Below are 25,291 nucleotides of genomic sequence, written 5' to 3'. Positions count from 1 at the left end.
TTCTGCTCAATACCATTGTTAAAGTTTGTGTAATTTATTTTTGTATACCTTTATTATAGCCAGCACCAGGGAGCGACCATGATGTCTCCATCAGTGAGCCTACAGATGTCGATTTAGTTGACGCGGAGCCATCTCCTCCGAAACCATGTCGCCCACCACCGCCAAGAAGACGTCGGGTTGCTGCACAGAGTACGAGCTCTGCACCATTATCTGCCGAGCAATTTCTGAGGCGTGCGGAACAGGTTCTTCAGAAGCCCCCAGATGAACATGAAAATTTTGGAATGAACATCGCATCTGAACTGCAGTCGTTGGATCCGTTCCAACGTCTTCGTTTTAAAAGCATTGTATACGATGCCCTAATATGTGCTCAAAATGGTAAATTACCAGAGAGCCCCATATTACCATCGCAGACTTTGCATTGGCCACCTCTCCCACCACCAACCAATCCACATTATCCGTCATATCCACCTACACCAAATACTTCCACACAAAACCCAAACAACCAATTTGCCTTGAGTGATCACTCCCCAACATCATCACCTACCTATAGTTCCTCAAGTAGCACCTGCTCCGCTTGGATGAGTGCCCATGCCACTCTGCAAGGTGATGAGCCTGGTTTGTTGCAAATGTAAAATTACAGTTGTTGTTGCAAGCATTTTTCAAAAAAAATTCTGTTCATGCGGTTGCACTTTCTTCGTTGATGTTGGGGAATGGAACATATCACCTTGCCTGTGGCATTCCACTTTATGTGGGCCATTGTACTCAACAAACACATGTTTGCACTTTGTTAAATATTGTTTTCCATTGGTTGGGAAATGTTTTATCTCATGACAATTTATTGTCAATTCTTTGCTATTTTATGAGAGTTAATAATTGTATATGTAAGATGAGCAGGTGAGTGGATGGTGTGAGGGGAGAGGGCTAGTGGATGGGGCTATTTACCTGGGTTGGTATCCCTATTATGAAAACATCAACAGCGGGGCACACAAGGGACAATGGACAAGCTCCATACCTGTTTCACAACCCATGGTCGGTATTCAGAGGGTGAACGATTGCTTCCTCCTTGCTGTCACCACTCCCCAGTTCAATAAACAATGACCCCGCCCTATACGCATTTTCAAAAGCAGGGGTCAATATCCCATCAACGGCATAATGCCTGCTGGGATCCCTACTGTTGGACCCATATATGACACCTATTTGAGAGTTGTACATGTCATGGAAAATAAAAGAATACATTACAAAACAAATGGGAACACATTCAGTTTTGAACAAACAACAATATAATTTGAAGTTAAAACATGGTACTTTAAACGTTGTATGATACATTTGGAATATAATCATATCACACGACATCATTTTGCCAGGGCACTGCACCCTCCCCATTAAAGTAAGCAGTATACTGCTCCCTGATTCTTTTTGCCTCAGTGGTAGACACACCAGTAGCCCCTGAACGTTGGAGTTCAGTAAACCCCACTGCTGGTGTAGGGATTTGTGGCTGAAGTGGTTCGGGAGGTTCAGTATGGGATGGGTGGTGGCGGGCCATTTTCTTTGTGCGCAGTAGATTATGAAGGGCACAGCACGCCAAGACCACCCAGTTAATCTTGTCCATGCGCAGATTTATCGCTGTGTGGAATACTCGAAAGCGATTACTCAGAATCCCAAAGGCGTTCTCAACTGTCCTGCGCGCTCGCGATAGTCTGTAATTAAAAATTCTTCTTTCCTGAGTTAGCCCCCTTTTGGCATAGGGCTTCATGACATGTTTGTGTAAGGCAAAGGCCTCGTCAGCAACAAATACAAAGTTCATGCCATTTGTACACTGAGAGGATGTGGGCAGACGGAGGCTATCAGAAATAAGGCTGCGGTAAAATAGGGTGTCCTTAAAGGAACCACCATCCGAGGCACGACCATTCTTTCCCACGTCCACGTAGAGGAACCTGTAATTGGCATCCACAATGGCCATCATAACAATACTAAAGTATCCCTTGTAATTATAATACAAGGACCCAGAATTGTGTGGAGGAATTATCTCCACGTGTTTCCCGTCGACAGCTCCGCCACAGTTCGGAAAATTCCACTTGTCACGGAAATCTGCTGCGACCTTGAGCCACTCTTCCTCTGAGGACGGTAACTGCAAAAGAACAAGAGTATATGAGAAGGGGAACGAAATTACACCAGGTAATCGCACTACAATCAACACCGGGCAGGCTAAAACACAGTTGCACCAGGGAAATGCAGTATAGAAAGCACCAGGCAGGCTAAAACATAGTTGCACCAGGGAAATGCACTATAAAAAACTACAGGCAGCCAAAACAACAGTTGCACCAGGGAAATGCAGTATAGAAAGCACCAGGCATGCTAAAACACAGTTGCACCAGGGAAATGCAGCATAGAAAGCACCAGGCAGGCTAAAACATAGTTGCACCAGGGAAATGCACTATAAAAAACTACAGGCAGCCAAAACAACAGTTGCACCAGGGAAATGCAGTATAGAAAGCACCAGGCATGCTAAAACACAGTTGCACCAGGGAAATGCAGTATAGAAAGCACCAGGCAGGCTAAAACATAGTTGCACCAGGGAAATGCACTATAAAAAACTACAGGCAGCCAAAACAACAGTTGCACCAGGGAAATGCAGTATAGAAAGCACCAGGCATGCTAAAACACAGTTGCACCAGGGAAATGCAGCATAGAAAGCACCAGGCAGGCTAAAACATAGTTGCACCAGGGAAATGCACTATAAAAAACTACAGGCAGCCAAAACAACAGTTGCACCAGGGAAATGCAGTATAGAAAGCACCAGGCATGCTAAAACACAGTTGCACCAGGGAAATGCAGTATAGAAAGCACCAGGCAGGCTAAAACATAGTTGCACCAGGGAAATGCACTATAAAAAACTACAGACAGCCAAAACAACAGTTGCACCAGGGAAATGCAGTATAGAAAGCACCAGGCATGCTAAAACACAGTTGCACCAGGGAAATGCAGTATAGAAAGCACCAGGCAGGCTAAAACATAGTTGCACCAGGGAAATGCACTATAAAAAACTACAGGCAGCCAAAACAACAGTTGCACCAGGGAAATGCAGTATAGAAAGCACCAGGCATGCTAAAACACAGTTGCACCAGGGAAATGCAGTATAGAAAGCACCAGGCATGCTAAAACACAGTTGCACCAGGGAAATGCACTATAAAAAACTACAGGCAGCCAAAACAACAGTTGCACCAGGGAAATGCAGTATAGAAAGCACCAGGCATGCTAAAACACAGTTGCACCAGGGAAATGCAGTATTGCAAGCACCAGGCAGGCTAAACAACAGTTGCACCAACACTCTGCCTAAACACTGTGGATTCACATTACACTGGTTGGCAAAAAAAACTGCAGTATATGGGGGTTTAAGAAAACTATGCAAATATACTTTCATTGCAGCTGCAACCACATGGAGGGAAAACACATTTTGCACATTGCTGGAGGAGTAATCCATAACGGATGCAATAATTTCAAAATTCTAGATTAGTTAAAAAATAACATTTCAAAATCTACAAACAAAACATACAAAATAAGTAAATTATTATTACCTTGAAGTACTGCTCACGGAGGACACTGTAGATAGCCTTGCATGTCTCTAGTATAATGAGACCAAGAGACTGTGGGGAAATGACCGCTCCAAACTTCATATCCTGCAAGGACCTGCCGGTCGCCAGGAATCGCAGAGTGGCGATCAGTCTCTCCTCCGCAGGAATTGCCTTGCGCATCCTTGTATCCTGCTTCTGGATATGAGGCCTAACCAGTTCCAACAACTCCGTGAACGTGGCATCATCCATGCGGAGAAAATTTCTGAAATCGTCAGGACAGTCCTCGTGGATCTCAGAAAGCAGAACCATGTGAGAGAGCGAATCTCTCTTCTGGAGCCACTTCTTTGACCAGCAAGAACGAAACCTTTTACGTTTCTTCAATCTCTCCTTGTCCACTAACAAAGCGACTCCAACATACGCTGCCATCACTTTGTACCGATAAGGAACCATTGCAGAAAGAAACACAAAAGATAGCACTGCGAAAGCGTTCAGCAGGAATAAACCTCACAGAACTAGCACAGAGCATCAAATGCAGAGAGTTTAAAATGTCCGAGCCTATTTATTTACTGTACATAATCCTGCCCACATTCCTGCCCATTTTTTTGACTGACAGATTGATAAAATGGACCTCGACGACCACAGATCGTTGATCGTCGGTCATCGTCCGTCGTCCGTCGTATGACATCGTTTTTCGCTTTTGTTTTGAATTTCAGCTTGTCGTTCGCTTTGCCCTTCAAAGGTGATAGTAAACGACGGTCGTCAACGATGTGTCGTTACTAGCACATCTTTGTGTCTGTATGGGCCTCTAGTCTTCTTGTATCTTTGGTGAGCTCCAGTGAACTCACTTGATGCCTGCAGCAGCTGATTTATAATTAATGTAACACACTAGTGCCCTATTAAATTTTGTATTAAGCGCCAGGATTGTGAAGTCGGGTGGGGGCCTTTAACCTCCACTTGACGACACACCATCCCCCATGATTACAAAACACAAACATGCAGGAAAGATTTGTAACATTTATCACAATTACAGTATGTTTCAAACAGCTGCTTCATTAGGAGACTATCAGCACAAACGCCCTGCCAGAGGTCTGCAGGTTATCTGCTCTTTCATTCCAAACGTTGTACTCCCAAATAATTAAATAGCTCTATTGGAAGTTCTATTAGAACTTAACTTCAGTTGGTGACTCATCCTGTGAACATATATTTGGCCCTTCTCCCACTTAGCTCTTTAAAATGCACCTTCAAAATGCTGGGAGTTTATTTATACTAAAAGAATTGTGAGCGATGCTGGCAATTTTAGCAGATATTTTGTGGATCTCTCACAGCAATGTTGGTGGTACTTGTGTAGTTTTACGATGGCACCTTACATAGTCAGCGTAGTGTCCCTGTCAGCATCGCAGCCAGCGCAGTCAGCGTAGTTAGCATAGTCAGCCTCCCTGTCAGCATCAGCATTGTGTTCCTGCAGCCAGCGTAGTCCCTGCGACTGTGTGTACGTTTGCAGCTAACCGGAGCTTACACAGTTAGCGTAGTCAGTCAGCATTACGCAGTTAGTGTAGTCAGTCAGCGTTACGCAGTTAGTGTAGTCAGTCAGCCTTACGCAGTTAGCGTAGTCAGTCAGCGTTACGCAGTTAGCGTAGTCAGTCAGCGTTACGCAGTTAGCGTAGTCAGTCAGCATTACGCAGTTAGCATAGTCAGTCAGCGTTACGCAGTTAGCGTAGTCAGTCAGCATTACGCAGTTAGCGTAGTCAGTCAGCATTACGCAGTTAGCGTAGTCAGTCAGCGTTACGCAGTTAGTGTAGTCAGTCAGCATTACGCAGTTAGTGTAGTCAGTCAGCATTACGCAGTTAGCGTAGTCAGTCAGCGTTACGCAGTTAGCGTAGTCAGTCAGCATTACGCAGTTAGCGTAGTCAGTCAGCATTACGCAGTTAGCTTAGTCAGTCAGCATTGTATCACCGCTTATTACATGGTGTGGGTTATGGCTGCTGAACCATTAACCATTTTCAACCTGCCACAGATGAAGGAGGAGTCGGTGGAGTTTTTCCAACGTCACCACTTGCTGCCAGAGACACAGACCTGTGTCAACGGGCATCCTACAAGCTGTGGGAAGAAGGTCAGTCTCCGGGCTCGGCGGCTTGCTGCGCTCACCACACTTTATAAACTCCACACTGACGTGGATAGTGGGGGTATAAACAGGTTGAGAGCAGTGGCATAACTATAGTCCCGCAGCCCCCGCGGTGGCGGGGAGGCGCTAGGCAGGTGTGGGCGCCTGGGTGGTCTGCGGGACTATAGTTACCACCTGGTCCCGGCTCCCGACTCCTGTCCTCCCCCTCCTTACCCCATTCCCGCCGGCGCCGCTGCCTCTAACTCGACACGCAGATCTGTGTCGGGTGACGGGCGGTCCCCGGCTCCGGCTGCAGTGCTAATATAATAAGAGACACTCGGAAAATGGCTGCCCCCATAATGCTGTATGGGGGCAGCCATTTTCAGAGTGTCTGTTATTATATTAGCACTGCAGCCGGAGCCGGGGACCGCCCGTCACCCGACACAGATCTGCGTGTCGGGTTAGAGGCAGAAGCGCCGGCGGCAATGGGGACGGGTAAGGAGGGGGTTAATATTTCGGGGGGGGGGCGCCCGAAATGTCCGGCGGGGGGGGCGCAAAAAATATAGTTACGCCTCTGGTTGAGAGGACATATACTGCGTCCCCTCGCTACTCTTTGGGCTGACATGGATAGTGGGGGTTTGAAATGGAGGCATTTGCCGGTATGTAACATGGAGCACTGGCAAATGCGTCCTTTATTGGGAATGAGATGCACTTGCACCTGCACTTCCCCATTGTGCACAGGATGCATGCGCTAGCGAACCCCAAACCCTGACCGTCTCCCTCAAGCAGACACGGGCAGGTTTCCATACCCTGCCGCATGCATTACTGAGACGCACAAGCGTATGAGACACTCGTGCATCTCAGGCAGATGAGCTACTCTCCACCGGCGCCCGCATGATCGCCTTTCTGCCAGCATCTGCCAGCGCAGGGGATCTAGCGGCTACCGGCGCTGTGTGAGAGGCACTCACTAGGCTTGCCAGGGACGCCAGGGACAGAGCTGCATCTCGCGGAGACAGTACGGTGGCTACGCTGCCTGACAGGGACACCACGCTGACTATGCAGGGCTGCCGCAGGGACACTACACTAACTACGCTAGGCTGCCGTTGGGCTACACTAACAGCGTAGCATAAGGTGCCGCCGTGAAACTACACAAGTACCATGTTGGCACTCAGGGGTAAGGGGTTAAATACCTACAGTATATTTTATATAAAATTAATTGTTGGTCTGGTTATGCGTTCAGACAACCCTGCACAGATTGGGATGAAACCAATGAACCATTTGGACCCTAGTCAGGTTTTAGGGGGGGGGGGGGGGCTGCTGGATGGATTTAGAAGGAAACTTAACATAGTCTTAACATTGGATCCTAGAATACATACTAGGGGTTTGGGGTTTGTTGGGCCTCACTTTGGAATGCACCAGCCAGAAGTTTGACCCAGTGAGCCAGTTCTGGGCATGTAGGTGGATGTACTGACTATGCTGAATTGAGCTTTATGGATTTGGAAGAAAACTTCACACTGAATCCCAAAACACATGGTAGGGTGTGAGGATCCAGTCAGACCTCATGTTGGTGTACGCTGGCAAAAACTTTGACCTGGGGAGCTTGTTCAGGGCTTGCCACTGGATGATTTAGGAAAAAAGCTTCAAAGAGTGGTAACATTGGTTCCTAGAAGACATGCTAGGGGGTTTGAGCTGAGTCGGACCTCTCTGTGCGGTGTGCCGGAAAGTACTGTGACCCAGGGATCCTGTTCTGAGCTCTGCACTGGATAGATTTGGAGGAAAACTTCCCAGAGTGGTAACATTGGATGCCAGAAGATATACTAGGAGGTTGGGGATCCTGGTCTTACCTCCTGATGGTGCGTGCTGGGCAGAACGTTGACATAGGAAGCCTGTTCTGGGACCTCCACGAGATTGATTTGTATGAAAATGTATTAGGCATCCAATCCAACCCATGTCCATAAAACACAAGAAATTCCTAAAGCAGTTAATTATGTCTAGATATTGGACTGCAATATAATATGCTTCTATAATTCTATAAGCACTATTGTAAAAATAGCCATCGCCACTATCAATGCACAATGCATGGCTGCTAATTTGTAGTGGCAAGCAATCAGGTAAAAGTCACCCTGCCTTGCAAATAGATGCGCATGGTTTTCTTATCTATTCACAGCTATACAAATGTTTCCAAATCCACTCACCATCAAATGATTTCCCAGTGTGTGCAGGCTCTAAGTAGCCCTGAACTACTTACTTGGCAGCTGCGATGGAAACAGGCTGATCGTGGCCGGAGCTGACGTCACACACCCTACCCTAAACCACTTGGGCACGCCTGCATTTTCCCTAGGCACGCCTGTGGTTTTTTTCTAGCACTCCCATGAAACAGACGGTTACCACCCCCAACCACCGGCTTCCTGTCAGTCACCTTTCTAATGGCTAGCGATTAAAAAAAGTAGCTGAATTTCATCACTGGACGGCGTCGTACACATGAAATGCAGACCAGATGCATGAACAGTCTATCAATAATTTGCCACCCTGCAAATTTGCACAGCAGCGATCAGGTCTGAATCAGGCCCATTTTTACCAGTACTATTACTGATGCAAGAGATCCATTTTAAATCAGATGGATCCCTGTGTATGCTCAAATCAGAATAGCCAGTAAGTCCACCTACATATCCACTGTACTCTCACAGAATACTATCTGTGTGCAATCAACCCAATCAACATCCAGTTCCACCGATTTTGGCACAAATGGAGACATTGTTGACCACTTCCTCTGAAGATGCTAATAGCTGTGAATGCAAATCAGACCTATTGTGGTGAGAAATTTACTAAGAAGGCCATTCACGGCCGATCCGCTGTACAAACAGATTGGCTGCCATTAGCTCATCAACTCATTTTTAAAGGAGCCGAGTTCTCAGGATTCTTATTTTCAAATTCCCATCAGCCAAATACTTACAACTCTGAAGCATCACATGAATCAGTCAGATCCATGTGATGCTTCTCTGTATAAAATAGATGAAATAATTTTTAAAAAATAGCATAGTGTCCACCCCCACAAGTATAACCAGCTCTTAGAGTCGGTCCTGATTTCTGAAATATGGGGGACAATATTAATAAGGTCAACCCATATTTCATAAACCAGTGCTGAGCTCTTGGTTTAGTCCTGGTTTCCCAAAAAATTTGCATTTTTTGCAATTTTTTATTTTTAACCCCTGGATTGCCTACATGGAATGAAGAGGATGCGATCTACACTGGAAGTGGTGAGTATACTTTTTTTCCATAGTTTCGCATACTGAACAAGTGGACAGAACCTACAGGTTCAGGATAGGTGAGCATGTACTTAAGTTATACTTTATTCAGCTTGTTTGTGCTTTTATTTGGGTATTGGTCCTGTTGTGGGACTACAAGTCCCAGCTGGCCATTAATGCCCCTCATGCTGGGACTTGTGGTTTTCCAAATCCCTGCATGTGGGGGAGGCTTGCTGGGACTTGTAGTTCCACATCAAAGCCCAATACTGAAAATTAGCAACCCAGCACGCACTGCCCAGGAGTGACAGGGATAGTCCTGGGCTTCATCAGTTGCTGGGGTGGCCTGCAGGGAGCCTTTATTGAAGGGTCCCCACTCCCCTAGGGTCCCGGGCAGGGCTGACCAACCAGGGTGAGAATGCTTTGGGCGTGGGAGCTTATGTAAAAAGTCTCCCCTGGCTGTGGCATTACACTGCAGGATGTTGAAGCACGGTGCTGGGTATAATAATATGGCGGACCCCTACTCTTTTTGGGTACTCTTTACCTAGCACGGCGCCCATCGCGGGCATCGCGGCCATCAAATGCACTAAAAAACGGGTGCGACGCGATGGCCGCGATGCCCGCGATTTCCCATAGGGATCAATGTTAAAGGTGTGATTGGACGCGATTTTACTGTTCAATGCCTCAATGCCCGCGATTTTTCCATAGGAAACAATGTTAAATGGGCCACAGAGCCCTAATAGTGCCCCTGAAGTCTGAAATGGCCCCCACAATTGTTAACGCCACCCCACGATCAACGTGAACCCGAAGCGTGGCGAGCGCAGCGAGCCCTCGAGGGGCGGCGGTACGCGTCCTCCGACCTTTTCATACCCCCACTATCCACGTCGGCGTGGAGTTGAGAATAGAATAGTGTGGCGAGCGCAGCGAGCCACTGAGCCCGAAGCGTGGCGAGCGCAGCGAGCCCGCGAGGGGACGCGGATACCTTCACAGGTAAACGCATCCCTTCGCGGGCTTCACAGGTATCCGCGTCCGCTCGCCACGCTTCGGGCTCGGTGGCTCGCTGCGCTCGCCACACTATTCTATTCTCAACTCCACGCCGACGTGGATAGTGGGGGTATGAAAAGGTCGGAGGACGCGTACCGCCGCCTCTCGCGGGCTCGCTGCGCTCGCCACGCTTCGGGTTCACGTTGATCGTGGGGTGGCGTTAACAATTATGGGGGCCATTTCAGACTTCAGGGGGACTATTAGGGCTCTGTGGCCCATTTAACATTGTTTCCTATGGAAAAATCGCGGGCATTGAGGCATTGAACAGTAAAATCGCGTCCAATCACACTTTTAACATTGATCCCTATGGGAAATCGTGGGCATTTTTTACCCCCGATGACCGCGATGGACATCGTGGGCGCCATGCTAGGTAAAGAGTACCTCTTTTTGTTCCCCATATTTTTTTTAAAAAAAGTTATTTTATTAAGGCACTGTATAGCATACAATAAAATGCACAGTAAATATGAATATTTGCACAGTGATGACATTTCCAATTAAAAAGGCAATAAGGACAATAAAATATAGCGGATCTGTGAGTCATGAAAAAGAACAGTTTGGTAGCAACCAGTAAACTTCGCAACATATCATCCATAGTTAGTCATAACAGTAAATATAGGGGGAAATATAATAGGATGAGAGAATCAGAAAGTGAGAGATTTGGTAAGAAATCTCCAGTTTTTTAAAGCGGCAATCCTTTACAATATAAAATCAAACTGGTTTTGCTGCTTTAAAAAAAAACTGGAGAATTCTTACCAAGTCTCTAGTTTTCTGATTCTCTCACCCTATTACATGTCATCCCTAATGTCTTGGATAATTGGCAAAGAATTTCACTATTGGAAACTACTGTATAACACATCAAGTTAACATACAACAATAGACTGTGCTTATGAATGAATTAAAACATAAAATAATAATAATACAAAAACATATTACATCAATAAGAAAATAGATAAATATTTAAATAAACAAGTTGGAAAATAAAGTTAGACTCTCTCTCCTATCTCAGGGCACCCCCCCCCCCCCCTCAACCCATACCCCTTTTACCCATATTTTTATAACTAGGACCAGTCCAAGAGCCCGGTGTTGGTTTATGACATACAGGAATGTAACTTATTTATTTTATCCCCCGTATCTCAGAAACCAGGACCGTCTCAAAGAGCCCAGGGCTGGTTATACTCACGGGGAGACCCCACAATGGTTTTTATTCTTATTATTCTTATTATTTATTTATTCATAATTTTACAATAGAAGCATGCAACAATCTAACTGATCCGTGCATGCTTCAGCCCATACAGATGGAAAATGTGGTCTATTTTACATTCGTATTTGGATCTGAATTCACATATGACCTTTTTCATAACATTCAGGACTTGATGAATAGAGTCATTCTATTCTAAAGGCCCCCATACACTATGCGATTTGGGCCCGATATAACTAGATTCTGAAGGATCGGCCGAGAAATCGGGTGAAATAGGCCCAAATTGCGTAGTGTATGACATCCGATCTGATCCGATGCATGGTCCCATGCGCATCGGATCAGATCCGGAGGTCAGACGATCTGCATATAAGATAAATCGGTACTTGTGTAGTATCACGGCTCCCACGATGGCCATCGCATAGGAAAAAATCGCATCGCATGGCATCATATGCGATCGCATGGCATCGCATGCGATCCGATGCGATTTTTCACAGAAATCATTGACATGTATTAAAATCATGTTAAATGCACCCCAAAGGGCATTAGTCACACTGTACCACCCCCACTATCAACGCCAACCCGAAGCGTGGCGAGCGCAGCGAGCCCGCGAGGGGCGGCGGTACGCGTCCTACGACCTTTTCATACCCCCACTATCCATGTCGGCGTGGAGTTGAGAATAGAAAGTGTGGCGAGCGCAGCGAGCCACCGAGCCCGAAGCGTGGCGAGCGCAGCGAGCCCCGCGAGGGGATGCGGACACCTGTGAAGCCCGCGATGGGACGCAGATACCTGTGAAGGTATCCGCGTCCCCTCGCGGGGCTCGCTGCGCTCGCCATGCTTCGGGCTCGGGCACTTTCTATTCTCAACTCCACGCCGACGTGGATAGTGGGGGTATGAAAAGGTCGTAGGACGCGTACCGCCACCCCTCGCGGGCTCGCTGCGCTCGCCACGCTTCGGGTTGGCATTGATAGTGGGGGTGGTACAGTGTGAAAAATGACATTTGGGGTGCATTTAACATGTTTGCTACTAATTGTAATGCATTTGGATGCATTTGTGATCCAAATCGCATGCCATCACATCGCATGGCATGCGATGCGATGGCATGCGGTTTTTTTCCCACAAATGCATCAAAACCCCGGAAAAATCGCATTGCATCGCATGCTATCGCATGCCATTACATATGGCATGCGATGGCATGCGATGGGAGCCGTGAAGGTACACAAGTACCGATAAATCTTATGTGCGGCAGGAAGCAAGGTACGGGGGAGCGAAACAGTAGTTGCAGGAAAAGTACACATCGATTATCGGTTGTACACATTCACTGATGACCTACATATACTGTATATTACTCATTAGATGGAAAGGGTGGTAAACTGTACCTATCAGTGTGTACACTTTTACTAGGTTTCCACTGATGGGAGCAATATAAATATTTAGGGGGAAATTTACTAAGCAAAATACACCCAAAAAATTGTATTTGTATAGTAAAATACGATTTTTTTTAGGCGTATATAAATTTATATTAATTAATATATTAATACATTTATATTAATAGTAATTTAATATTCATATTCGTATTTATGGCATATTCATATTTGTATTTACAAATACGATTGTATACACCATCGGAAAATACAAATAGGAATCACCATTCAAAAGAATGGTGATTCCTAATTTACTAAGTGGCCGTATACACTTAAATACACTTCATTTTCCTGGCATATTTGACTTTAGCCTGCATGGATCAGTCAGATCCGTGCAGATTTCAGTGTGTAAAATAAGAATAAATAAATAATTTTAAAAACCAGCGTGGGGTCCGTCCCCCCCCCAGGGCCGTAAACAGCGCCAGGCTCAAGGAGCTGGTCCTGGTTGTAAAGAAATCGGGAAACAATTTTAATAGGGGGTCCCTTAAAACCAGCACCAGACCAAGGGACAGTCCTGGTTCCCAAAATACGGGGGACAAAATGACTAGGGGTCCCCCCATATTTTAAGAACCAGCACCCTATTGTATATTGCTGTGGAACTATGAGTCCCAGCAAGCCTCCCCCACATGCAGAGACTTGGAGAACAGCATGCGGGGCAATAAAAGGTCAGCTGGAACTTGTAGTTCCACAGCAATACAAATAGTTAATTAAACACAGACACCCAATAAAAATAAAACGTTATTGCATACTGAGCCCTTTCATACAGATGCTTACCTATGTTGAGCCCATAGGTAGGTCTACCTCTATCCATCGGTGCGTTCTGAAGAAATACCTGGGGTACCTGTGGAAGTAAATTATACTACCGCTAATATGAATATATATATATATATATATATATATATATATATATATGCGGCCGCTAATATGAATTATTTTTTTCTTTTACACACTGCAGCCTGCACGGATCTGACTGATCGCCCATACGAATTCGTATTAGCGAATGGATATGACATCGGTAAATACAAAGCAGTTGGATTGGACTGCTTTGTAAATTACCCTCCGGAATATGAATTTGCATACGGCTAGAACAGCTGTATGGATTAGTATTCATTCATATTAAGAATACGAATTTTTGTAAATTTAGTAAATTTCCCCCTTAGAGCATTGTATTCACTTTATTAAATTAATACTAATAACCACACTTTGTTTTATGAAGATATATATTTGCTCATGAATAGAATCCAGGTTCACAGCTCATTGAAAATCACGTGTAGGGGTTCTGCTAAATGTGTGCTGGCTTGACAGCTCTGTTTCTTAAATGTTGAGGCCAAAAGTAAAGAAAGATGTTGGATAATGATCAGTTCTGGTATAGAGTAGAATTTAAAACATTTTTGTAAATATGGAGAACTATGTTTTCCAAATGCAATATTTGTTTTATGTTAAAAAGGGAATGAAGGAAATTACATCTTCAAAATTTGCCAAATACAGATCGTTTCAAATACTTGACTTCTAAAAAAAACATGTTAGCCATATGCGCAGTTCACACAAGCATAGAGACATCAACAGAATTCTGTGACTTAGAAACGCAAAGGATTGCAGTAAAGCAGTATTGATGGCGCTGGATTTCCTCTCAAGTTATTTGTAGGATGATAAGTGTTGAATGATGTTGCTCATATAGCCTGATAGTCATAAAAAAGAACAGGAAATCATGTAAGGCTCAGAACACTTAATAAACAATGCAGTGACCACAATGGGAACCAGAGAAGTGCACCAAACTCTCAATTAGGTGTATAAAGCTCAGTGTATACAGTAAAGGTATCTTTTAGAGGATCACATCATGCTGGAGTTGTACTGTCAGATGGATGCATACCTTACTCACAGTAGAATTAGATGTGGTGACTCATATCACGGTTTCTTTGTCAGTGATCATACACTTCATCAGCTCGGGACAAGCTCATGGAAAGTTCCCATGCACAGAAAAAAGTAAAAATATAATGGGATTCTGGCATTAAGTAAGCATTCCAACAGTGTTCCCCAAAGACCGTCATAGCGTATTGAACTCACAATAGAGTATGCACCATCGTGTATGTAAAGGTATCTTTGAGGTTATTACCACACAGGGACCAAGTCTCCTCCATGGGTACCTAAACTTACAGTGTAACCGACTGTGGATCACCTGTAACGGTTTCTTTAAAACAGTCCCCTAACTTCTCCATATCAACCCCACTCGTGGGCAGAGTGCAGGCACACAAAAAAAGATGGGAACTGATTTAATTAAAAGTGACTTTAATAAAAGAAAAAAACAATAAAATCCATAGAACATGCTGTACCTGAGATGCAGCCTAAATGGAACCAGAGAAGCATACCGAACTCACAATGGAGTGTACAGTATAAAGCCGAGTGTATAAAGGTACCTTTTAGAGGGTCACCTCATGTGGGAGTTTTACTGTCAGATGGATGCATACCTTACTCACATTAGAATTAGAAGTGGTGATTCATTTCACGGTTTCTTTGTCACTGATCATACACTTCCTCAGCTCGGGACAAGCTCATGGAAAGTTCCCATGCACAGAAAAAAGTAAAAATATAATGGGTGAGATTCTGCATTAAGTAAGCATTCCAACAGTGTTCCCCAAAGGCCGTCAGAGCATACCGAACTCACAATACAGTAAGCACCAATGTGTATGTCAAGGTATTTTTAAGGTTATCACCACATATGGACCAATTCTCCTCCAATCAAATGCGTACCTAAACATACACATTGGTGCTTACTGTATTGTGAGTTCGGTATGCTCTGATGGCCTTTGGGGAACACTGTTGGAATGCTTACTTAATGCAGAATCTCACCCATTATATTTTTACTTTTTTCTGTGCAATGGAACTTTCCATGAGCTTGTCCCGAGCTGAGGAAGTGTATGATCAGTGACAAAGAAACCGTGATATGAGTCACCACATCTAATTCTACTGTGAGTAAGGTATGCATCCATCTGACAGTAAAACTCCCACATGAGGTGACCCTCTAAAAGGTACCTTTATACACTCGGCTTTATACACTCCATTGTGAGTTTGGTATGCTTCTCTGGTTCCCATTGAGGTCATTGCATTGTGTATTAAGATTTCGGAGCCTTGCATGATTTTCTGTTCTTTTTTATGACTATCACGCTATATGAGCAACATCATTCAACACTTATCATCCTACAAATAACTTACTATGATTCAATACTGCTTTTCCAGTTTCTATGACCGACTAGTGGGGACTCTTTCAGTTGTCCTCCACCATTATTGACGCTACAAGGCTTTATTATCGCACCTTGGGACTTTCTGTTTTCCTTTTGTTTAGGCTTCTGTGACTTATACACAAAAAAAGGATATTGCCAGTGCACATCAGACAGTACTTATCATAACAATTGTAAGAAATTTAACAAAAAGCAAAATCGACGTGCTCTGCTTAATTATATCCAAATGTATGGGCCTACCTACAGCATCCATGTGACCTCATCAGGTTGGAACTAAACGTTCCTAAGGTTCAAGTCCAGGGCAATTGCGATGCTTGCCACCAGTCTGTGCATGCATTCCGGAATAGACCCAGGGCCATCTTAACAGCATTATGGGCCCCAGGCCAATTAATGTAGTGTGGCCTCAACCTCGTACAGTCAGATACCTTGACCTTGATACCCTGTTCAGTGTCATCCGTTCAGATGCCCTCACCAATACGGCAGATCCTCAGTAAACATGTATACGGTGGCAACACTCTGTGTAAAAAAGACACAAGACGCCTTACTCCTGGAAATGCATTAGAGCATTGAGACTTTGACAGAGCACTGGTTAACACCCCCCCCCCCCCCCCCCAAAAAAAAAAACACAAAGAAACAAAGCTGGACCAGCCAGTGGTATATTGCAATAGCATGGGGGACACTCAGTTTGGGCACCCTTCGCTATCAACTGGACCAGTGCTAACTGGTTAGTCTAGGGCTGGTTCCTCACAAAGTGGAGACACCAAAAATTAAAATGGGGTCTCCCTTCCTTAGCAAAAAGCTAAAAGCCCAGTGTTATGGCCAGAACCTCTGGTGCAGTGTGGATGCAGAGTCGGGGCTGGATTAAGGGCCTAATATGCCTGGAGCTGAAAATGTTAAAAGTTCTATTACCGACAGTGGAGAAGGTAAAGCCAATACCACATAGGCATGTAGAACCCATACATTATGTGTCTCCATAAACATATAAAAGTACAAAAATTGCATAAATGTGTAAAACTGGAATATAGTTTTAATATTTATGATTTATGGCCAACCATGTGGCCAGCTGGTGTCTTTTTGGTAATCATCATGCTATCATAATGATGGGACTAATTTTATGTGGAGGACTGGAGCTGCAGCTCTAACCATCCAATTGTTAATCTGGCCCTGTGCAGGGTTCATGATCTGATAATATTGTTCTTTACAGGAGGCTTACAAGTCCTAGCAAGCCTGCCCTGACATGCCAGCACTTTTAGAATCACAAGTGCCAGCATGCCCAGACATTAAAGATCCGCTGGGACCTGTAGTCCGTAAATAAAATACTAAAATAAAAACAAGACACAAAGTTTTAATAGTTTATTTTAATGCATCTTCACTGGGGCTGTGTGCTTTAAGGTCTCTTGTATGGCCACTGCCCATCAGGGCTTACAATGTCTTCAATGGGAGCTCATGCATGCTCATTTCCTGCTGGTGGACTGTCAGCTGCTGCCACACATTGAAAATATAAGCCAGCCAGAGGGAACGAACTGATGATGCAGTGAGCTGTGATTAGCTAATGGTGGCCATCTCGAATTTCAAAAATGACACTGAGCCATTTTTTAAAAAAAATGGCACATTCTCCCAAACTTTGCTATAATGGCTGACAGGGCCTGGATCATTCAGGATTCAGACCTGCCACCATACATGGCAGCGGCGACAGGTCTTTAAGTTCTGCCGTCTTCCCTGACCCTACTGTGGCCCATTCTTCCAGACGTACTGCTGCATCGTTCTCTGGTGCCTGTACAGACTGTCACTGACTTCCAGGCTGCTAACAGCACAGACACCAATCACCAGGTATCCTGCCCCTCCCCTCCCCTCTGTTCTCACTAGGATATAGGTGCAAGGCTGGCATTGGAGTTTGCATTGTATATAAATGTCGATTTTGCATATAGGTATAAATGTGTGCCTATATATATGAACATTTATGTAGGCATATATGTATCCATATATCTACTATCTGTGTGTGTGTGTGTGTGTGTGTGTGTGTGTGTGTGTGTGTGTGTATATATATACACATATTGATAAGTGTAACAGGCATAACAAAGGAACGAACAAGGTAGCCCAAATGTACCCTTGCGGGCATGCTTCACTCCCCTCACTTCGGGCATCATGGCCTGCTCTGTTCACCACCTGGTTGCTGGAGGCAATAGATGGTGGCGTGGCTATATACAGTGCTCATGTCCCAAGTGTAACATGTCAGGTGATGTGAAAGGTACTTTCTCCAATTTGGATCTAACCACTACCATTAACTAACATGAATGGATCAGCCATGTGCTCATCCATCGAAACGTGAATAATGCTGCTCTCCAAGGTTCTGAAATACTTGCTAACATTTAAGCAGATGAAGAAGAGATAAGCTTGTCTGAAAACGTTTGTTTCATCCTGAATTTAATTACTTTGAAATGACCAAAGATTAATAATTGTAGTGGTAATAAACATATGTTAGCCTGTTTGCATTTATAGACATCCTACAACCTTCATGTTAGAAAAAAATATAAAAATGTACATGTGTATAACAGCATAAAACTGGACCAATGCAGCTTTTGAAGGAAAATGAGCATACATTTGCGATCGCTGAAAATTGTGATGCAACACTAGTGGGGAATGTAATCTTTATTTACTGCCAATTTCTATTCTCCTTACTCATGCCAACTTAAAATTGATCTCCTCAAATTCTGAATGGCTGAATATGCTTGTAAAGAGGAAGAAAGTGGTATCTCTCTTTGGAAAAATATGCCTACATTATTGTTTTCCTTCAGGAAACATACTGGGAATCTGATGATCCTAATGTGATTAGAATAGTGACAACCATATCTGCTTCCTACTATAATATTTATGGCACATTTTTATTTGTATTTACAAGCCACAAGTGGAGAACTTGTGGTTTTCCAAGTCCCTGCATGCAGTGCAGGCTTACTGGGACTCATAATTCCACAACAATGCATAATATCTATTTTTTTAAAAGGCCATCAGCCCAGTGCATGTGGGCAGGGCCGGACTGGCCATCTGGCGAATGCCAGAGGGGCTGATGGCCAGGTGGGTCGATTTCTACTTGCAAGGTGGGCGTCCGCCTCCCGATCTGCGCACAGAGAGAGCTGCCGGACCCGCCGCAAGTCCAGGAGAGAGGGGGGGCATCCTGCAAGCTGGGATAGACAATGCACGCAAGCGTGTGTCCGGAGTCTGCACGCGCGACCATGCACAAATGCCAGGGCCGATTCGGCGGCCCAGTCCTTTGCTGCATGTGGGGCTTCAGGGTTAATCTTGGAGGGGGGTCCCCACTCCCCAGGGTCCCTGCCCAGACTGACCGGTCAGGGGGATAATGGTTTGGCTGGGTGAACTTGCGTAAAAAGTTTCCCCCGGCTGTGCCATTACCCTGCTGGCTGGTTGGGCTCGATGCTGGTTCTGAAAATACAGGGGGGACCCCACCCTATTTTTAAAAATGATTTATGGTACTTATGTAATATCTGGGCGCCCGATTTTTTGATCGGGTCGGAAAAATCGGGTCGTTCGCATCGCATGCAACCAAATCGCATGCAATGCGATGGACCCGATTTTTACATTGGATCCAATGTCAAATGGTCCCTGAGACCCGATTTTACATTGGGTCCAATGTTAAATGCCCCCCAGACCCCATTTTTTTTATTGTATACCCACCCTGTTCATACCCCCACTATCCAAGTGGGCATGGAGTTGATTCTATATAGTGCGGCGAGCGCAGCGAGCCACCAAGCCCGAAGCGTGGCGAGCGGACTAAAAATACATGTTAAGTAATCGCATTGCATGCGATTTGGTTGCATGCGATGCGATGGACCCGATTTTTCCGAAAAAATCGGGTCCATCGCATCTGATTGTATGCCTTAAGTTAAGGCATACAATTAAAAAATCGGGCGCCCAGATAATACATAAGTACCTGATTTATTTATTTTTACTAATTTTTCACATCTGACCGATCCGTGCAGGCTGCTGACTCATATTTGTATTTAGCATCCATATATATGGCCTCTAAATACGAATACGAAGGCATATAACCGCCTACACCATCGGGGATATACAAATTCATAAATATGGCAGATTAGTACATCTGCCCTATTTAAGAGTTGTATTTTTATACATTACATATATTACATTACATATATTATTATTATTTATTTATTTTATTTTTTTATGAAAATACAACGATGCCGGTCATACCTGGCATCAGTCGTACTTCAGATTCTTAGTAAACTTCCCCCAGTATTCAATGCCACTGGCAAGGGGGTTTGTACGGCGAAGATGGCTTTTCCTCGCTGAAAATAAGCCATCCTAGTCATCAAACCCCCTTGCCATATTCAATGTAAGGCCTGAATCCTCCTCATGAGAGGCCAGTGAGGATCCCCTTAAACAGCGAGATTCGCCGCAAATGCAGGCAGTCTGCAGCATTTTGTGGCAGGCCTCGCCATTTTAATGGCCACACTCGCCGTTTCCACCTTGCCTCAGGGAACAGACGAGGAGACAAACAGCGAGTGAACCAAATTTGTTGAATACCCTGATGGTAAGCTATCGGCACTTCTATGAGCTGATAGCTCACCGTCAGGGCATTGAATACAGCTCTATACTGTATCTTCAGACCCTGTTCCCGTGCTACTTGAGCTATAGATCGTATTTCAAATGTCAAAATGTAAATTAATGTAAGACATTTACATTTGAAAAGTTCTATCTAAGACAATGTAAATTATTAACTGTAACTGTGATGTTTATCAAAAATATTAAGCCCCCTGTTCTGTTGTAGGTGGGAAAGAACAGCAGAAGTCACTGCGATGTTTTCATAGATCAATGTGGAGATTGTGGAGATTTGTGTTTATCTGAACACAAAGTAAGTGCCAACATACATGTAAGTATGACCTTTCTTGTCCATGCTCACTTCACACCAATAAGAAACTAAAGGGTACAGTACTGTATGTCATTTTACTGGAATCTGGTAGCAAAAAGAGGTGACAGGAGCATTGTAATATATGAATACTTTATTCCAGATTATTAACCCTAAACTAAAATACTTAAATTCAGTTATTAGTGACTTTAATAATCATAATTAAAAAATATTAAGTAGTAATACAGTTATAAATATTCAAATGATCACAAATATAAAAATAACGAAACACCTTTGTACCAGCTTTAAAGCTTTTGAGATATTTTTTAAACACCTGGGGCCTTATTCGGAGTCGCAAGCAAAAGTGCACACAGTACTGTCTATTGGCAGTCGCCCATCTGCTAGATAATGCAAATGGCCTACAACTTCTTCCCTTGTTTGCATCCGTGCGGCAAGGACTGAGTTGCCTACTATTAGTACCTGTATATGGTGTAATACTGATTGGATAATCCTTATACTCCAGTACTGATCTCGCCAACAAAACTTGCAGCAGCCATATGACAGGCGCAGTTGCTCTATCTGTCTAAAACTGGCCATACATCTACAGAATTTTAGTCAGATCTGGCTGGTTGGAACTAAAACCTGGTATTATCTGAATAACATTTTTTCTCAGTTCTCCAGCATTTTGAAGCATTTGGTCAACTGTCATTTGCTCCCATCCATTGCGAGGTTTTCGTTCCAACCAGACAGATTGGACAATAAATCTGTAGATGTGACCAGCTTAAGGCATCCCATGCATGCAACTGTATTTCTAGGAATGCAGCCATAACACTCCGGTAATACATCCAGTCCTATCCGAGTCACTGCCTCGGAGTGCTCACAACTTTTATGTAACCTTTCTGATGTAACCAGTCTGAATTGATTGCAGCAGCACCTTTATGCAAGTCTGTGCGAGGGTTTCCAGAGATTTTCACACATGTACACAATTTAGCTCAAATACTTGACATCAGCAGTGCAATCGGATTACATGAAACTCAGAAACAGGCCCTTGATCTCTGATCCCTTGCACATTTGTGTATATATTATCAGATTTCATAACTGTGCATTTCCTCTATTTTAATAACCAAGCAATCTTACAAAACCCTCTTCTTTAAAGTTAAAATAAAAAAAATATTTTTGAATCACCTTAGAGTGCCACAAAGATGCAAACAGCCCAAAGCTGGATACACACTATACCAATGGATCCACTGACATCACAGCCGATTTGGTGAGCATACATACTTACCAATAAGCAGGGGCAAATTTAGGGGTCAGGCCGCCCCTAGGCACAACATTTTTGTCCCCCCCCCCCTCCTATTTTAATGTAATTATATATGTATATACAATGTTAAGTATATATTTCATTAAAATTTAACTGTAGGCCACCTCAATATTTTTTTAAGCACTCTTGACTGCTCAATGTACGGAGGACCCGGAGGGAGGCACTTATTAGTACAGTGTTTTACAGCACAGTGTGTCTCACTCTCCATCAGTCTCTCTCACACTGTGACTGACTGAGCGCAGGGAGGATCTGCGTGCTGCTCAGCTCAGCTGCTGGATACACAGCAGCCAATAGACTGTGTGTGTAGAGTAGCCAATGGGCGGGAGCCGGCAGCAGTGAGCCTGAGCCATTTCCGGATGCGCAGGGGGCCCGTCGGACCCAGCCACTAATCGGTAATGTAATGTGCATGGCACAGCGGGTGGGCAGTGGCGGGTGACGATATGATAATTCATGTCTGCGGCGCTCGTCACTCGCTGCTGCCCAACCGCTGTGCCATGCTGCTATTTAACAGAATGTCAGCCTGCCTGCCGCCCTTAATTGTTGCCGCCCTGAGGCAGGTGCCTCACGTGCCTAGGCACAAATTCGGCCCTGCCAATAAGTCGGTCAATGTATAGGTGCGTACACACATACAGATTTTTCTGCCTGATCTATCTGGTGGGAACAAAAACCTGGAAATGTATGGGAGCAAATGACAATCAAAAATTTCCATCCAAATGCAGGAAAACAGAAAAAAATATATGCTTTGATAAATTTGTTATATCAGAATGATTTATACAATTTGTCTGACTGATCACTGTCTGTTTTCAAGCGTTTGGGAACAATTTTTTGATTGTCATTTGCAACCATACATTTCCATGAGTTTGTTCCCACCAGATAGTTCAGACAGAAAAATCTGTACGTGTGTACACACCTTATGTGTCCAGACATCACAACTGAATAGGCATTTGAATTTGCCCCATAGCTATGATGTCAATCCCTACAGCTGCATCAGCTGTGGTGCAGGTTCTGACCTGATGGGGGAAATTTACTAAAGGAAATTATTAAAAAATAGGTGTAAAAATAGGTGTATTTGTATCCAGAAATACACTTATTTTTGACATTTACTATCCCGAAAATACGGCAATTCGTAGTCGTAATGATGTGCTATCTATACGAATACAAATTGCCGTATTTTCGGGATAGTAAATTTCAAAAATAAGTGTATTTCTGGATACAAATACACCTATTTTTTACAAATTTCCTTTAGTAAATTTCCCCCGATATATCTGTGAGCCATGTTGTTTACAGACATACAGTATTGAGTGTACAAATCTGCCAAAGCAATCAAAATATATACCACCCATTCGATGGAATGGGTGATAGATAGATCTATTAGTGTGTACCCAGCTTAAGATATCGCATTTGTTAGTGCACAATTACTAATACCTCAAGTACTAATACACAAATACTAGTGTACAGTATCTATTATTATATATCTGTGTTTTTTTTTATTTTATACAGTATATACAGGTAGTTATGTTTTTTCTTTACAAGCCACACCCCTTGATAGGCATAACTGACATTTTCCATTTTACCATAGATTTTCACCTTTGAAATCCTAACAATCAAACAAAATGAAATTTGTGCTTGGTATCCTTGTGATGGTTACTTGGCTGGAACTATCATCAACACAGATAGCTGGTAAGCCTAGATAAACCAAATTCCTTAAGATAATGATCAGGTAATTTCCGTGATGTCTGTGACTGTAATGTTTTCTGTATCTGCAGAAGTCCCTGAGTATGGAGATCTGGTATTTCTATTGGACAGTTCAGATAATATGGAAGAAAAAGAATTCAACCAAGTGAAAGCTTTTATATCAAGAACAATTTTGGAGCTGCAAATAGGTGTTGATAAATATCGCATTGGTTTAGGACAAGTCAATGATGACCTAAAAGTAAATTTCTTGTTACCTGCCTATAGAGCAAAGGGCCCAATACTGAATTATATAAAAAACCGATTTGTATTCCAAGGTGGGCCTTTAATGATAGGGAACGCTCTCTCGAAGGTCCAGGACACTTTTTTTGATGAGAAAACTGAAAGAGATAGAACAAAGTATCCAAAGGTTCTTGTTGTGATCTCCTCCGGCCCTTCTCTTGATGATGTACAGTCATCTGCTACTGCGCTTAAACTAAATAGTGTCAGGATAATTACAGCGGGAATAAAGACTGCTCCAACAGATCAGCTGGAAGCCATGGCATCATCACCCAGCCTTGCCTTTAAGAAGGACAACATTCGGGATCTGACTTCATTTTCAAAGGATATGGTTGGCATAATTAAAGATGCTATCCAAAATCAGTATTATGTGCCAACTACACAAGGTCAGAGATTGTGAACTACTGTTTCCTGTATATTTAAGTCTGTCTGGTTAGGACAAGGCCTTATTCAAATAAAGGCAGCCCTACACAAAGGAGCTTACAAACTTTACATAAATGATCAATTAGGCCAAGCAAAAGTACAGTAAGAGAAAAACGGTAACATGCAAAGTAGATTGAAAGGTAACAAATGGTAATTGCTTAAGTTTGGAACTTTTAAGTCTTTTAAAACTATAATGACCATTGAATCATATATGTAGTCATCCACCTGTGTATGATGAGGGTCATAAAAGTAGGGGTAATTATATGCGTATCCATTTAAATCATGATATTTATAAAATACCCCATTTATTATCAGTAGTCAAAATATGACAAGGAGTGAATTTGTGTGATAGAATCCACTCCATGTATATAATACATTGTAATTGTTGAATGTTTAAAATCATTCTAGATCTATTAAATATTTGAGGTAAATTCAAATAGGAGAGATATCCTTGGCCCGCAAGTAAGTGTGGCTATACAAGGAAGTGTGGCTATATACCACACTTACGGTTCCTCTGGACTTGCTGATTATTGTGTGAAACCCCTTAGGGCTGTACAAGGAACACTGGGGGTGATTCTGGTTGACCCGCAAAGCTGCGAAATTTGCAGCTTTGAGTGTCATCTATGCATCACCCGCATGAATGCCCGCCCCCGCTTGCATGTCGGATATCTCCACACGGATGTGAACAGATGTTTAGCATAAACATCCATTCGCAGCCTTGCGTACGGGGACAAAAACATTCGATGGCTGCCGACCATTGACTGATTTTGCAAGCACTCCCAGATCTAAGACACCTCTGGTGTCATAGATCTGTGGGCTCCCTGTACGGGAAGAGGGCGGGCAGTTGACAACTGCTGATGTTAGCTGTCCGCCCCCCACA

At 43.8% G+C, this 25,291-nt stretch overlaps 1 protein-coding gene across 1 annotated transcript in view; it reads left to right on the top strand.

The window, feature by feature from the left end:
• COL6A6 (collagen type VI alpha 6 chain) overlaps positions 1 to 25,291 on the top strand; it is a 180,645-nt gene that overhangs the window by 39,350 nt on the left and 116,004 nt on the right. Inside the window, exons 2-4 of the mRNA XM_083188611.1 lie at positions 20,619 to 20,720; positions 23,597 to 23,697; positions 23,784 to 24,374. Of these exons, the coding sequence (XP_083044737.1) occupies positions 23,631 to 23,697; positions 23,784 to 24,374 (658 nt within the window). The 5' untranslated portion in view covers positions 20,619 to 20,720; positions 23,597 to 23,630. The remainder of the gene's footprint in view (positions 1 to 20,618; positions 20,721 to 23,596; positions 23,698 to 23,783; positions 24,375 to 25,291) is intronic.

The sequence above is a fragment of the Crinia signifera genome, chromosome 5 (assembly GCF_055691185.1).
Source record: "Crinia signifera chromosome 5, ASM5569118v1, whole genome shotgun sequence".
Classification (NCBI taxonomy): domain Eukaryota; kingdom Metazoa; phylum Chordata; class Amphibia; order Anura; family Myobatrachidae; genus Crinia; species Crinia signifera.
Note: the sequence above shows the minus strand (reverse complement) of the source record. Positions and strands in the feature narration are given on the sequence as shown.